A 15,120-nucleotide genomic window follows, 5' to 3' on the forward strand; every position below is an offset into this window, starting at 1 on the left:
AAGATGGTGACCACTACAAAATGGCGAATTACATATTTTCTCAGAACCCCATCAATATGAATATCAAGTGAAAAAGCTTGACTAGTAGAAAACAGTTATTTATGAAAAAAGAAAATCCAAAATGGCCGCCACCACAAGATGGCGCCATATATATTTTTTCACAACCCCATCAATATGGGTATCAAATGAAAGGGCTTGACAGGTAGAACACAGTAGATCATGAAAAGTCCAAATCCAAGATGACCGCAGTTCCTAAATAAACAATTTCCTTTTAATGGTTCCATTCAGCTTGCTTTGTTTGTATGTATGTTTGAGTGTTTGTAGGGTTGTCCCACATTAATTGAAATTTGACCCCGTTCCTGTTGACATTATACATTAGGGTGCTAATGAAAATGGTCATCTCGAGTTTCAAAAAATTACTCCAAAAAAATGTTCACCACCTCGATAAAACACCCTATGCAAAATATCAGCTCAATCGGACTTATGGGAGAGTGGCACAAAGCGGTCAAAGTTTGAGATTTGTTTTTAACCGCTAACAATTAGACCCGTTTTTTTCATTTTTTCGTTAGGCTGACCATTTCCGTTTTAGGGTGGTCCGAAAAATCACTTTCCTTAACTTTTTTCCTAAAATTACTTTTTTCAATAATCCATAGCTTTGGAACTACTGGTCTGATTCTAGTCATCGATATATCGAATTAAAGCCACTCACCTCGTCTTTTCAGGAAAAATTCATCAGTTGCAGAGAATTTAAATTTTGTTTCAATTACTATTGATTGTATTAGTTTTTTATGGTTTTCATGGTCTCGGGACCAAAGGTGCTATATTTTTTCATATTTTTCTAGAAAACTGAGAATTTTTTACATAAAATATCTCAAAATCAGAGTTGTGTTCTTTTTCGTTTTTTAGTTGTGATTTTTCAAATTTAACCGATGGCTCAAAAAATCATTTTTCAATTGATATTTTTCAAAAAATCATACCTTTTGAACTACTGTACCGATTCAGATGATTGACATACAAAATGAAATCACTTTGGCTAGTTGTCTTTGAAAAAATACCACACTAGCGAATAAATTGGATTCTAGTTGCATAGATCCAGTATAGTCGCACAGAAATATTGACAGAAGACTAAAAACATGTTTCAACATGTTTAGTAGTTTAAAAGTTATGATTTTTTTAGAATAGGAAAAAGAGGAACAAGAATGATATTCCAAAATATCGTTTTGTTTTAAGAAACCATAACTTAAAAAAGAAAAAGAACACATCTCTGATTTTGAAATATTTTATGTGAAAAATCCTCAGCTTTCTAGAAAAAAAATTTAAAAAAATATAGCGCCCTTGATCCCGAGACCATGGAAGCCATAAAAAACTAATACAATCGATAATAACGGAAACAAAATTTAGATTTTCTGGAACTGAAGTATTTTTCCTAAAAAGTAGTAGTTTCCGTAGAAATGGAATAAAAATGCAGACGATTATTGTAATGTTGCTTATAAAATTCGAAATGCGTCAAAATGACGCGTCCCGTAAACCTAATGTTAAATCTCAACAATTACAGAATGAAAACGATTTAAAAAAGTTAAAAAAGTCGTTAAAATTAGTAAAGATGAAAGTCGTTTAAGTTAAAAGTCGTTAAAAAAGAGTACGCTACTAAGCGCAGTTCTAGTATTTTCTTTCGAAAGCTGAGCGAATTTTTTCACTTTACAGTTAGTGGTTTTAGGTCTTTCGTTGTTTTTCGTCAAAGAAAAAACTCTCATACTGTTCTAGGAGTCGTTCTTCAACACCAACCTTTTTTACTGATGTTGCTATTTTATTTCAAACAAATTGTTACTTGAGATCTCCAAAAGAAAAAGCGAAATCTAAAAACTGATTATCCGAAGATCAAAGGGAATAAAACGCGCTTCTTTTATATGAATTTAAATGGTCCACTGTTTTGATTTCATTTTGGGTTCGATTTTCATAACAAGGATGAAAAATTGTTCCAGAAATTCATAAGAGATGAAGAGAATAAAATTATGTGCAAAATTGTTTACTGTTACTGTTACTAGAGTGTTTTGGACGCAAGTTGTATGTGCCAAGCATTTATACTGTTTAGAAAGTGTACAGGTAAATTGGAAATCAAGATTTTCCACTGTAAGCTAGTCCACTTTTGACAGATACATTAGATGAATTAGTGTATGCTGTCTACATTATCTTTTTGTAATTTATATTCTTGAATTTCTGTATTTTGTTTTTAGTGATGATGAATTTAAAAATGTAACAAACTCAAAATAGATTATAGGTGCAATTAAATTATTTTCTTTGATTCCTAGATCAAACTAATGGAAAAATATCCACGTCGCAATAGGGTGAGGGGTAAAGTAAATGTCAACGCTTGTCCACGGAGGTAGAGGGGAGAGTCTAAACACGTGCTTTTTCTGTCCACTTAGTATGTGGGCAGCATCTAACAGGAAAATTCCTGGCTAATGTTCTAATGTATGAAAATTTACACAAACTCATATTCGTACGCTGGTTGAAATCTCAACTCGATTTCCTAGACGTTTTTCAATTTAAAAATTCCAACATTAGTATGGTATCCCTTGTTCATTGCAACTATCTTTAGCTGTCTTTAGCCGTTATCTATGAATTTTTTGGTGTATTCGGAAGGAATATTTATCCATTTTTTCATCAAAGGTTTTTTAAAATCGTTATTTTAGGAAATTTAATGGTTTCTAAATTTCCTACACAGATCCTTTCCTGATTTTTTTACTAGGGTTGATGTCAAGAGATTATGGAGGAATATCAATAACTTTTGAGCAATTATAATGTAATTATGTGCGAACTTTATATGCCTCATGCTCTGAGTCATTGTCTTGGTAAAACTTGATTCCTCGATTCCATCACATTTTGTTGATACTTTGCTTCATATTTTCCTTCAGGATGTTCAAGTGAACATTCTGATCCAATACACCAATACATCAGCCAGATCGGTCTTCCAGATTCTGAGAAAACATACCATCAGTTTTTGAGTTACATCTTTGAATGGTGACCGGAATAAATCGCCACAGTAAACAACTGCAACAGAAACAACCGCTTAGAAAAAGTGTAGTAGGCTAGAAATATTTGGCGCGGGAAAAACATCATGTGCCTCACATTTCTATTATAAATTTATTCTCTTGTTCTCGTTTTTCGAAATTTATTCTGAGGACAATGTAATGGGGACGAAGTCCCCATTTGGCGAGGATAAGGAATCGAGGCGGCCCATGCCGCCAAGATGACGCAATCCGAGTCCACCGCCGACCCGCCGTCGGAAGCGGCGGTGTCTCGCACGCAAACCTGGGATCCACTGATTGCCCGGTTAGTTTGAAACATAGGATACGATCCTTTAGCAATGTCCGACCGAGCTCTAGCGAGCGTCGGACGGTATACGTCTGCCCGGGGCGTTACGTTTGCCTGGGGCGATACGTTTGCCCGGTTAATTCTTGTTTTGAAATACAATACCGCGCCACAATATTTATAGCCTACTACACATTTTATAAGCGGTGGTTTCTGTTGCAGTCGTTTTCTGTGGCGATTTATTCCGGGAACCCTTTGAATATACCTTAACAAATAATAAAATAGCCCAACACTAAACTTTTATTCCAACATCGCAATCACGAGAACCGGCCATTCCTCGACCTTTTAAGAATAGGGTCCCCCTTCAGCTTCCTAGAATATTACGTAATTTATGAACATGTTCTATTCTTCCAACGCTACTCAATGTTAATTTTCGCTACTATGATAATTCTCCATACGAATTTTTTTTTTATTAATCCGTTTATTTTTACAGGCTCAGTTACATAAGTTTAATGGAGCCAAACTCTTACATATATTTCAACTAGCATATATCAACATGTTGTTTCCTTAATTCTATGGTTAATGAAATAGGAAACCGATTACTCGCGGTCGACTCGAGTTTAGAAGGGTGACACATTTTCATTAGGAAAAGGATGGGATGTAAGGAGATGTGTGTTTACACTCGCTCTCACATTCACATTCACATTCTCATTCACACTGACACTTCACACTCAATTCTTAATCCATACGAAATTGAAGAACATCAATCAAGCAGTTGTAACCCTAGATGGATGAACGTTCATGAACCCTTTCGGGTAGAGGAAAGTTTAGTCAAAGGCTCCGATTTACACAAAATCTGAAAATGATAAAATTTGTGAATTCCTTAACAAATGTGGCTACGCGATTCACAATGCGGGGAAACTCCAAAATAAATAATCATCCTGATATGATTAAAAAATTTGGTAGTTTCAAGAGAAACAGTTTTTTGTAGTATTCCAGCAATTGGCCACCAACAAACGAGTCGACTGATAATCCGACTCAGCAATTCCAAATGAAATCGACAAATGACAAAACATGAGTATTTTTGATTCGAATGAAAGTGTGTATTCCGTTTGGGTTAGAGGAAATACGAGTTTTCCGCAGCAATTGGGAATTTTTTTACTCGAGCGTAACTTTTGAAAAGGGCGTATCGATTTGAGTAAGAGAAATCTTTGATTATTTATATCTCAAAAACTATGAGTCGTACCGAAATAGTGTCTTAGAAGGAGTTATAGAGTATTGATGGTTGAATATGAAAAAAATGTACACTGAGAAAAAAAAAAGTACTCTTGTTTTTAATTACATATTTTTACTTTTTTTTTTTCATACAAAATAGAAGTCATGCAGAAAATTTAAAAAATAGGCCCAAGATGAAAAAACTATTTTTGACGAACTTTGTGGAACATCTAATTTTTAAATCACATTAGGATTCATAATTTGTGACTAAAAATGATTGCTAACCTACAAAAATTCGAAGTTTCGAAAATTCCTAAAAATTCGATGTTCCACAAAATTCGTCAAAAATAGTTTTACCATCTTGGGCCCATTTTTTAAATTTTCTACATGGCTTCTATTTTATATGAGAAAATTGAAAAAAATATAAAAAAACACATATTTTTTGATATCGCAAATTAAAATTTTATTTTGTAAATAAAAAAAAGAGTTCTAATTTTTCTTCTCAGTGTATATTTTTTCCAAATTAAGCCAACAATACTCTATAACTCTTTCTAACACACTATTTCGGTACAACTCGTATTTTTTGAGATATAAATTATCAAAAATTTCTCTTACTAAAATCGATACTACCTTTTCAAAAGTTACACTTGAGTCAAAAAATGAACCATGATGATGTATTTGGAAAAGTTGTTGGAAATTATAAGCAAATTCATAAAATGTCATGAACATGACGGCATAACACGACAAACATATTAAAAGGGATTATTCACTATAAAAAAACAATAAATTAGAAATATTTTTTTAAATATCTCGTGAATGGCTACATTTAGAAGGAGATTGATAATAACCTTTTTTGTTTTAAATAACATCAGGTTTCATAATTTGTGATTAAAAATGACTGCAAACATACAAAAACTCGAAGTTTCGAAAATTCCTAAAAATTCGATGTTCCACAAAGTTCGTCAAAAATAGTTTTGCCATCTTGGGCCCATTTTTTGAATTTTCTACATGACTTCTATTTTGTATGAAAAAATTAGAAAAAAAATTAAAAAATATGTATTTTGGATATTCTAAATTGAATTTTTATTTTGTAAATAAAAAATAGAGTACAAATTTTTTTCTCATTGTACATTTTTTTCATGTTCAACCATCAATACTCTATAATTCTTTCTAAGACACTATTTCGGTACGACTCGTCGTTTTTGAGATATAAATTATCAAAGATTTCTCTTACTCAAACCGATACGCCCTTTTCAAAAGTTACGCTTGAGTCAATAAAATCCCAATTGCTGTGGAAAACTAATATTTCCTCCAACACAAACGGAATACACACTTTCATTGGAAACAAAAATACAAGTTTTTAAAATCTGCATTTTTAGGACGATTTCATTTGGAATTGCTGGACTGGTTCTTCAAATCAAGCAAAAATAGCATTTGTTTGTTACAATTTTAACGTACAAATGAGTTGAAAAAATGAAATGTAACTGTTTGCAACAAAGCGGGCATAATATTTTAACAGTTGAAAGAACAGGTTACCAACCTCATTATCAATTCACACTTCAACGTAACCACTCATAGCGCGACTACACATTCTATTCTCAATATTGACCCATAGTGTTTTGTACGAATGATTAACGCAAACCACAATCACATCCTGCCTCTTGAGCAGCCAACCGTCGACCCACAGTAACATAACTGCCTTTACAGACATACTTTTTTTCTCTCCATGAAATCACCCATACACAAGCGTAGCGTGACACAAATTTATGCAGAACAAAATAATTTACAACACATCTATCGAAGAAGAAAAAAAACAGCATTTGCTACAATGGTTTTTTTTTCTCTCCTCGCATTCCAATTTATGATATCGACTCGTCACCTCTCGAGCCAGTTCAAAAGCACTCCACTCTATCACGAATCAATTAATTTTTGCTTGGTCAATCGTGCGCCCCCAACAGTGGAAGAAACTTCACCCGAATCAATTATAATTTCTGCCTCATTATCGGACCAAACAGTGATTAATATCGGAGGCGGCAATAAAGCAATAATAGAATGGATTGAATAATTGAGCTTTTTTTTGTTGTTATCAACTATTCGAGTGTTTGATTGTTGTGTTCATCCTAGATCGCAGCAAGGAGGCAGTTTGCGGAGAAAAAAAGTTTCAGTAGTGCAGAAACCTGCGCGACCGACACACGACCAAATAATGAAATGATTGGAATCGAACAATAGTCGGTGGACTATCGCGAGAAGATGACAGATAATAAACAGTGATAAAAACGATAGGGCCCTCCGAGGAGCCCCGTAGAAGCAAGTGATATACCAATTCGTGAGATAATCGAGTATGGATTAACGAAGAGTGCGTCGTTTGGTGAAAGTGTGTGTGTGTGTGCTTAGTGTAATCGAAGATGCGGATCATACATCATCCCGGTCGGGCGATTGAAGCCAGTCTCTCGCTGGATCAGCATAGTGCCATGGGAGCTCTGTACGAGGCCAACTGGGACAAAGTGCAATCCAGCATGAACTCACTGATCGAAAGTCACCACGAGTTGGGGCAAGGTAACGACAGCAAATCGATGCCGTTCCGAGAGCTGGATATAGACGAAGGTCTCCCGGACGAAGATGAAGACGATGCGCAAGTGCTTAAGCGTAACAGTACGGTACTGAAGGCGCTCAATGGCTACAAACCATCCACCATCCGGCGCATCCGCAGGTCGCAGTTTCCCGAGTGGGACGAGCTGAGAGAATCCAATAATTCGGAGGAGAATTTAGACGCGATACGACCTCATAGCTCCTTCAAACCGTTCGCGAATACTCACAAGTCAGCAAATGGCTACCGTAAGCGAGACAAAGAGTCACCCTCCAAAGACTATCAGCTGTACGCTAATCTACCCTCATTTGAGAGTTTTCGCACCCCAGCTGCTGGCGGAAAGCATGTCGCTCTGAAGCGATCCAACACGGTGGCAGCCCAATCCAACGGCACGGACGCTCACCGCACCCGAACGCTGGATCGTCAGGACGTCTTTCAGCGATTGAAAGATAAGGTCCGCCAACAAAAGCCGATCGATGAATTCTCCGACCATCAACGAAGCTACGGATTTCAACCAACGAACGAAAATGCGGACACTATGCGTAACAATAAATGTAAGCCCAACTGTGATACTAAGAATGCTAAGTATCTCGAGTCGATCTCAACTTATCCGGATTACCGTCGTGGAAGTGACGATAGTGAAAGCAATCTCTCGATCGGAGACCGCATGACGTGTTACCGATCTTCGAACGATCTCTGCTCGCAAGTGTATCGTGAAGATGACGAAAAATCATTCCACAACATCCCGAAGGCGATAGCGACGTTGTCGCGTAACAAAAACGTTAAAGGTCGTCCCATTCTTGATGACATTCCGGTCGATCTGCTGCCCAGGTCGGACACGGAGAAGTCTAAGAAAACCAAAAAGGTCGGTTTCGGGAAAATGCTTTACAACACAATATCCGCGGGAACCAAGTTCCCGCGAGCGCTACTCAAGAATCACTTCAACAAGGACATCTCCGAGACGTCGGACGATGGCTTCAGCTTCCGCGAATCGGACCCCTCCGGTTCGCCGAAGTCTCTCTCACCCCAGAACCCCGTCCAGATACCCTCGCCTTCCTCATCCAAATCCACTTCGTTCTCATCCACTACGTCGTCATTCAAAAACCTCTTCCGTGGCCGCTCTCGCACCAACAACCGCCGTCAACAGAACAGCTCTTCCAGCTCCGGTTCTGCTGATTCATTCCTTTTACCAACGCCGAAGGAGCGACCACTTCCTCCCCCGGTGGCACCGCCACGAACATCCTCGTTGCCCCGTCCCAATATTGTTCCCGTCCACACGTATGCCCGCAAAAGGCGCACCGGCAACCTGAACGCGGAACCAATCTACGGCAATCTGGAGGAGGTCTACGGAAACGACGATGAAGGTAAGTGTTTGCTTTTAGTTGTAATTAGCCGGGCGTGGAGCTCGCGGCCCCTTTCTGCCGAGATTCGCTGGTTGCTAGGTGACAGTGTGAAAAAAAAGACCGTAAGGTACACTCTAGGTCCAGCGAAACGACATTGAACTTGAGGAGCTAATGGGTTCTATCAGCATGAGGGAGATGAGGAAGAAAATGACGATGGGTTTTAGTTTTCCACGGTCCTTCCATTTGCAGCCATTTATCTTCATCAGCAATTAGTCAGGGGTAGTGATTGTTAGTAAAGGTGATTGCCACCTGCTTCACGCCCATGTCAGACCTTCACACGATGAACTAATGGAAAACGGGCAGCGACCAGTTATGTATTAGCGCAAAACGTGTACGTGATACAATCTGCCGAATAAATGCTTATTTGTTATGGCTTCGGATAATCTTTTGAAAAACATAGATCCAACGATTGAACAAATGCGCTTCGGATCAACTGCGTGGACTTCAGGGATTACGCAATTGGTTACTACGCCCGCTGTTACTCGTTATGTAACCGACGCACCACAATCTGAAGCTCAGTAAATCCGGCATTTCCATATAAAAACTGCAGCCCTGTTTTCATTGCTGATGTGTTCCTTAAACGCTTCAATCATTCGCCCAAAGACAAAGACCATCAACGCGGAATTGAAGCCTACGGTAAATCTAATTTATCCACTCAGTCGTTATTCCGTTCGCCGTTTTGGGTCTGATGTCATCCGAAATGAGACGTTTTTTCCAAGAGAACGTCAATGATCAGTTGCATTTTGTACGGTGGAATGGCGAACACCGCTTGGACTCTATTACTGATCAGAAAAAAAGCTATGCCAATGTCAGCAATGCATGTGAAACCGTCGAACCGGCTAAATAACACAAACGATGATTCAACATTCTGCTCGTCGCTTTCGTTTTTATTTTTCGTTATTTTTTTGCTCTTTTGCCGGTCCCATTGCGATCATGGTCATAAGCGGGCATAAATCCTAAGTCTTTTTTCGTTATTGCTTGGTTTGATATTTGTTAGCATCAGTTTCTTCACTGAGCGCATTGCGAAAGTTTTGAATTGAGATTTTTCACACCTTCGATTGGCGGCAAAGCTGGTTTTGTTTTCGGGTGCTTCATATTGGCTTTTGTTTACGATTCGAGTCAAATGTTGAGTTATTTGTTCTATCCCGGATGGTGATGGTAACGAAGATACTGAAAGGGTTTTGTTCAATAACTTATAACCGTAATTTCGATAAATGTATGTTACAAATCTACAAAACATTTCTAAAAGTATCTATGCAGATAATCTTAACTAAATGCCTAGTGTGCGAAAAAAATTATAATAAATAATGTATTATATATTTAATTACAGCACTTCATGTGCATTGGAAAGTTAAGTAATTTTTAATTACTTCCCATCAAAGTCTTGTTTTTAAAATTTCAGGGTTCGAACTACACTGTCAAGGAAACCTTCATTCTATAGTAAATGATAGTGCGTATTCGTTTTTGTGAATAATTTCAAGAGCTTTTTTTTTTTAAATTCGATTAGTTCAAAAATTGCTTGCGGGGCAAAGGTGCGCAGTGGCTGTGGCGCGAAAGTTCCAGAGTTTTGCTCTGAAAAAGAATTCTGAAATGTTTTCAACCATATTTTTAACGGGACCCTCAAGAAGGAAACTGATTTAAAGAAATGCACTCCAGAAATGCTCAAATGGCCCGACAAAGGCTTCGGGAGGGATTCTTGAAGCGTCGGATTGCGGCAGACCTCGATATTTCAGAATCAGCTCTAAGGAAGAGGCTCATATCAGAAAGTGATTTAAGATTCAAATATTTTTTTATTGACATTTCTACTTCTGCTGGGATGTGTCAGCGAGCACCTAGGGCGGTTCAGATAGGTATTTACGAGTGAGCAGTCTGAGGATCTGGCGGACCACTGCAGGGCACTGGACAAAGCTTTCTATGGTATAACTCTCAAAGATTTACGGCGTCTGGCGTTTGATTTTGCGGAAGCCATCAACCTCCAGCACGAATTCAACCAAGTTGCAAAACAGACAGTAAGAGATTCTGATTCTAGTTTCATGAGGAACCATCGTCTGTCTCTTCGAACCCCACAACAGTACAACGAAGCATCAGCGCTCCAAGTCAAAGCGTCGGAATCCTCAGAACCGAAATTCAAGATGAGGAATAAAGATAAACAATTGCTTAAAAATAATTCGAAATCAATTTCAAATGAAAAATGTTTTTATTTTCACCATGCATTCAATTCAATAACGGTTATGTTTCGTTTATGTTTATGTTTTCGCAATAAACTTCAAATAAATATTGTTTTTTCCAACAATGAGTTTCAAATAAATCAAGTGAAGGTAACTATGTATTCATAAACTTGATCTATATAAATAAAAATGATCTGGTGTCCGTTCCTCACTATTTAACTCAAAAACGGAGAAACGGATTTAAACAGTCAGTATCAGGACTGATGCGTCTTAGCCTGCATCAGATTTATATGTCAAAAAAGAAATTATATACCGCGAGTATTGATTACGTACATAAAAATAATTTCTGTGGGAACTTGAGTGTTCGAAATGATTTATATCAATTGTGGGTGGGACGAAGTTCGCCGGTTCAGCTAGTTTGTTAATAAAAACGAATTCTGTTCAAATGTTGGACATTTTCGAATATCTTATATTGTCAGTCTCCTCCCTCCCAAAAATTTCCACGTAGTATGTTCGATCATAACATCCATTCTTCTCACCCATAAAAAACCATAGAACACCCCCCCTCCTGCCTACTGGACGGTGCCTACACTCTCTAGTAATGATGTTTCTCCCGCTTCTGATGATAAAGCATTGATTTTTGCTATGAGTTATCTCAGAAGTTCAATTCAATAAGTGCGCACCTTTGCCCCGTACGGTGTGCACCTTTGCCCCCACTATGGGGCAAAGGTGCGCATTTCTCTTTTTGTATTAAAATAGGTATTTGTCCAATTACAAACACAACTCGAGAAATGCTTGTACCACGTTTCGAAGTTAATACATACAGTTACAATTTGGTAACCAACGGAATTTTATTTGCTTTTATTTCAAGAGTTATTGGACAACAACAGTAAGGTGCACACCTTTGCCCCGCATTACTCTATATGTCTGATTGTTTGTTATGTTTGTTTCCGTTCACACGGTCATTCACGTCACCCAGTTTTGAAAAGTCCTGATCCAGGTTATCCACGGTCCGCAAGGTTGAGCACCTTCTGCTTTTTAACGGTCCTCAAGATGACTTCTTCGTTGATAAAAACATCTGCTTCACAGATCCGCCCATCTTTCTTCTGGTAACTCGCTCCAACGCAAGTATCCGTTTCTAATTGCCTCTGCTGTGGCCATCGTTCTTCTTTCTCTAAACAAGTGTGAAACTTCTCCGTATACAACTTCCTTCTCCAATTTTGTTGTGTCATCAGTGACATCCTTCTCTATAGGGACCACCCTGTCGTTAGGCCTTTTAATCGTATCCTGAATATGTCCGGGACTTTCTTTCGTTTCAAAATTGACTTAGTATAAAAAATTAATTGTTTTTTACTTTTTTGCTCAAAAACATCAGCGATAAATTCAGTACTTTTTTAAAATAAAGGGTGTGTCACATCAAATTGCATCACGGAAAAAACGCTGTAGAAATTTAATTTTTAGGAATTATATCTTCAGCTTTCGCTTATAATCAGATAAGAGTGTATAGATCACGTTGGCCATACTTCACTGTCAATTTTTCGTAAATTTGGAAAAATGTCGTCGAACGAAAAAGAACGTCGTGAATTAATCCTGTGCACTCATTTCGAGAAGTTGTCACATCGGGACATCGGTAAGATGCTGGGAATCGTCCAATCCACGGTCAGCAGAGTACTGAAACGATACTTCGAGAACCTAACCATCGACCGGAAGGTGAAGAACGGCAAAAATGGATGCTCCGTCAGTGAAAAAGATCACAAGCGCGTAGTTAAACAGTTTAGACGTGATCCGAGAAGTTCGGTCCGGGATGTCGCCAATAAGCTGAATTTGTCAAGTTCATTCGTCCAGCGGACCAAGCAGCGGGAGGGTCTGCGTACATACAAGGTTCAGAAGGCTCCTTCTTCTTCTTCTTCAATGGCACTAACGTTCCTAGAGGAACTTCGCCGTCTCAACGTAGTATTACTTGCGTCATTTTTATTAGTACTTAGTTAAGATTTCTATGCCAAATAACACGCCTTGAATGCATTCTGAGTGGCAAGCTCTAGAATACGCGTGATCACAGTGCAAGTCGGAGGAAATTTCTTTGACGAAAAATTCCCCCGACCAGAACGGGAATCGAACCCGAACACCCGGCATGTTAGTTATGACGCTAACCACTCGGCCACGGGTGCACATAAGGCTCCTAACCGCGACGAAAGGCAAAACATGGTGGGGAAGACGCGAGCCCGGAAGCTGTACACCGAAATGCTGACGAAGCCGCATTGCCTGGTAAAGGACGACGAAACCTACGTCAAAGCGGACTTTCGTCAGCTGCCGGGCCTGTTGTTCTTCTCCGCAGAGGACAAATTCAGCGTTCCGGAGGAGATTCGCAAGTAGAAACTATCCAAGTTTGCCAAAAAGTACATGGTGTGGCAAGCGATCTGCTCTTGCGGAAAGCGGAGCGCCCCCTTCGTGATGACCGGTACGGTAAACGGGCAGGTTTACCTTAAGGAGTGCCTACAGAAGCGCTTACTACCACTATTGAAGCAGCACGAGGGCCCGACCATCTTCTGGCCGGATCTCGCTTCGTGCCACTATTCAAAGGACGTGTTGGAGTGGTACGAAGCCAACGGGGTCACCTTCGTGCCAAAGGAAATTAACCCGCCCAACGCGCCGGAACTTCGCCCAATAGAGAAATATTGGGCGATTATGAAGCAGACCCTCCGGAAGAACCCAAAAGTTGTCAAATCGGAGGCGGACTTCAAGAGAAAATGGATTTCTGTTAAAAAAAAAACTACAACATGACGTTGTACAGTTATATTTGATCAAAATTTGTAATTTTCTCCATTGTCCCGTGATTTGAAATCCGGACACTTTTGAAATCATGATTTACATTTGGAACACATTTTGTCAACAGCATTTCTTCGAGAGAAATTAGTTATTGATTTTTGTGAAGCTTATTATTTCATTATTATTCTATGATAATCCTCAACCGAATATCAAACATCGAAAATGCTTGCTCAATTCTTTCTAGGGCTTACATAACAGTTCGGTTGAAAAGTTTATAAGGTAATAAGGTAAAACAAAATAAAATTTTGAAATTTTGCCCGAAATTTGATTTTTGTTATCAATACGTTCAAACATTCACGTTTTCTTACTAAACGCAAGTTAATGAGGTCAATCGCAGAACTGTTCATTGATTGATCTTCTAATCGACCCCGTTAAATTTACCTTTTATTAAAAAAATCCTAGTTCTTCTACCAGAACTCATTCTAATATCAGATTATTTTCAGACACAATTCTCGTTCAAGGTTTTTCTACCACTTGAAAATAACATGTTTCTCCGTTACATGGAATAAATGTTTGATACAGAAAATATGATAGAATAAAGACAGACCCCTCCCCTCTTCTCCCCTTAGAGAGGGGGGAGGAGTGTCCATTCACCATAGAAACGTTTCGTGCTCCCTAAAATCTTCACATGCCAAATTTAGTTTCGTTTCATTGAAACATTTATTGCACCCTAAAACCTCCATATGTCTAAGTTGGTTTCATTTGCTTGATTAATTCTCGAGTAATGTAGAAATTTGTGTTTCATTTACTTGATTAGTTTTCGGGTAATACAAAAATTTGTGTTCCATTTGCATGACAGCCCACCCTAAGAGAGAGGTGAGGAGTATCTATCCACGTTAAAAACATTTATTGCACCCTAAAGCCTTCACATGCCAAATTTGGTTTCGTTTGCTTGAATAATTCTCTAGTAATGTAGAAATTTGTGTTTCATTTGTATGGCAGCTCCCCCCTTTAGAAAGGGGGTGGAGTGTCTAACCACCATAGAAACATTTATTGTACCCTAAAATCTCCATATGCCTAATTTGGTTGCATTTGCTTGATTAATTCTCGAGTAATGTAGAAATTTGTGTTTTATTTGTATGGCAGCCCTCCCTTATAGAAGGGGGAAGGGTCTCAAACTATCATGAAAACCTTCCTCGGCCCCAAAAACCCCTACGTACCAATTTTTACGTCGATCGGTTCAGTAGTTTCCGAGTCCATAAGAATCAGACAGTCAGACAGACAGAAATCCATTTATATATATATATATATATATATATATATATATATATATATATATATATATATATATATATATATATATATATATAGATAATTGCCTTCGAGGGCGATACAGCGATTATAGCGAACTTGCAACTTTTCGATACCAGTACTATTCCGGTTTTTCCAAAATAGGCCCCAGTTTCGGTAATCACTTCACCATCGGTCTCAAATTTATTGCCAGCGATCATTCTCTTCAAGTCTGCGAACAGAAAATAGCCGCTGGGGGCCAGATCTGGAGAATACGGTGGATGCGTAAGCAATTCGAAGCCCCATTCATCTGCAGTTTGTATAGTATGCCCCTTTTTAAGTGCAAAACAAGTGAATCATTCTCAGACACCAAAACTGT

General features: G+C 38.4%; 1 protein-coding gene across 9 annotated transcripts in view; it reads left to right on the plus strand.

Moving 5' to 3' along the window:
- LOC129779928 (cGMP-dependent protein kinase, isozyme 2 forms cD4/T1/T3A/T3B) overlaps positions 1-15,120 on the plus strand; it is a 502,476-nt gene that overhangs the window by 386,512 nt on the left and 100,844 nt on the right. The window contains exon 2 of one of the 9 annotated variants that reach the window (XM_055787706.1): positions 6,652-8,478. The exons of the other annotated variants lie outside the window; for them this stretch is intronic. Coding sequence (XP_055643681.1) covers positions 6,933-8,478 — 1,546 coding nt within the window. The 5' untranslated portion in view covers positions 6,652-6,932. The remainder of the gene's footprint in view (positions 1-6,651; positions 8,479-15,120) is intronic. 9 annotated transcript variants of the gene reach the window in all.

The sequence above is a fragment of the Toxorhynchites rutilus genome, chromosome 3 (genome assembly GCF_029784135.1).
Source record: "Toxorhynchites rutilus septentrionalis strain SRP chromosome 3, ASM2978413v1, whole genome shotgun sequence".
Lineage (NCBI taxonomy): Eukaryota > Metazoa > Arthropoda > Insecta > Diptera > Culicidae > Toxorhynchites > Toxorhynchites rutilus.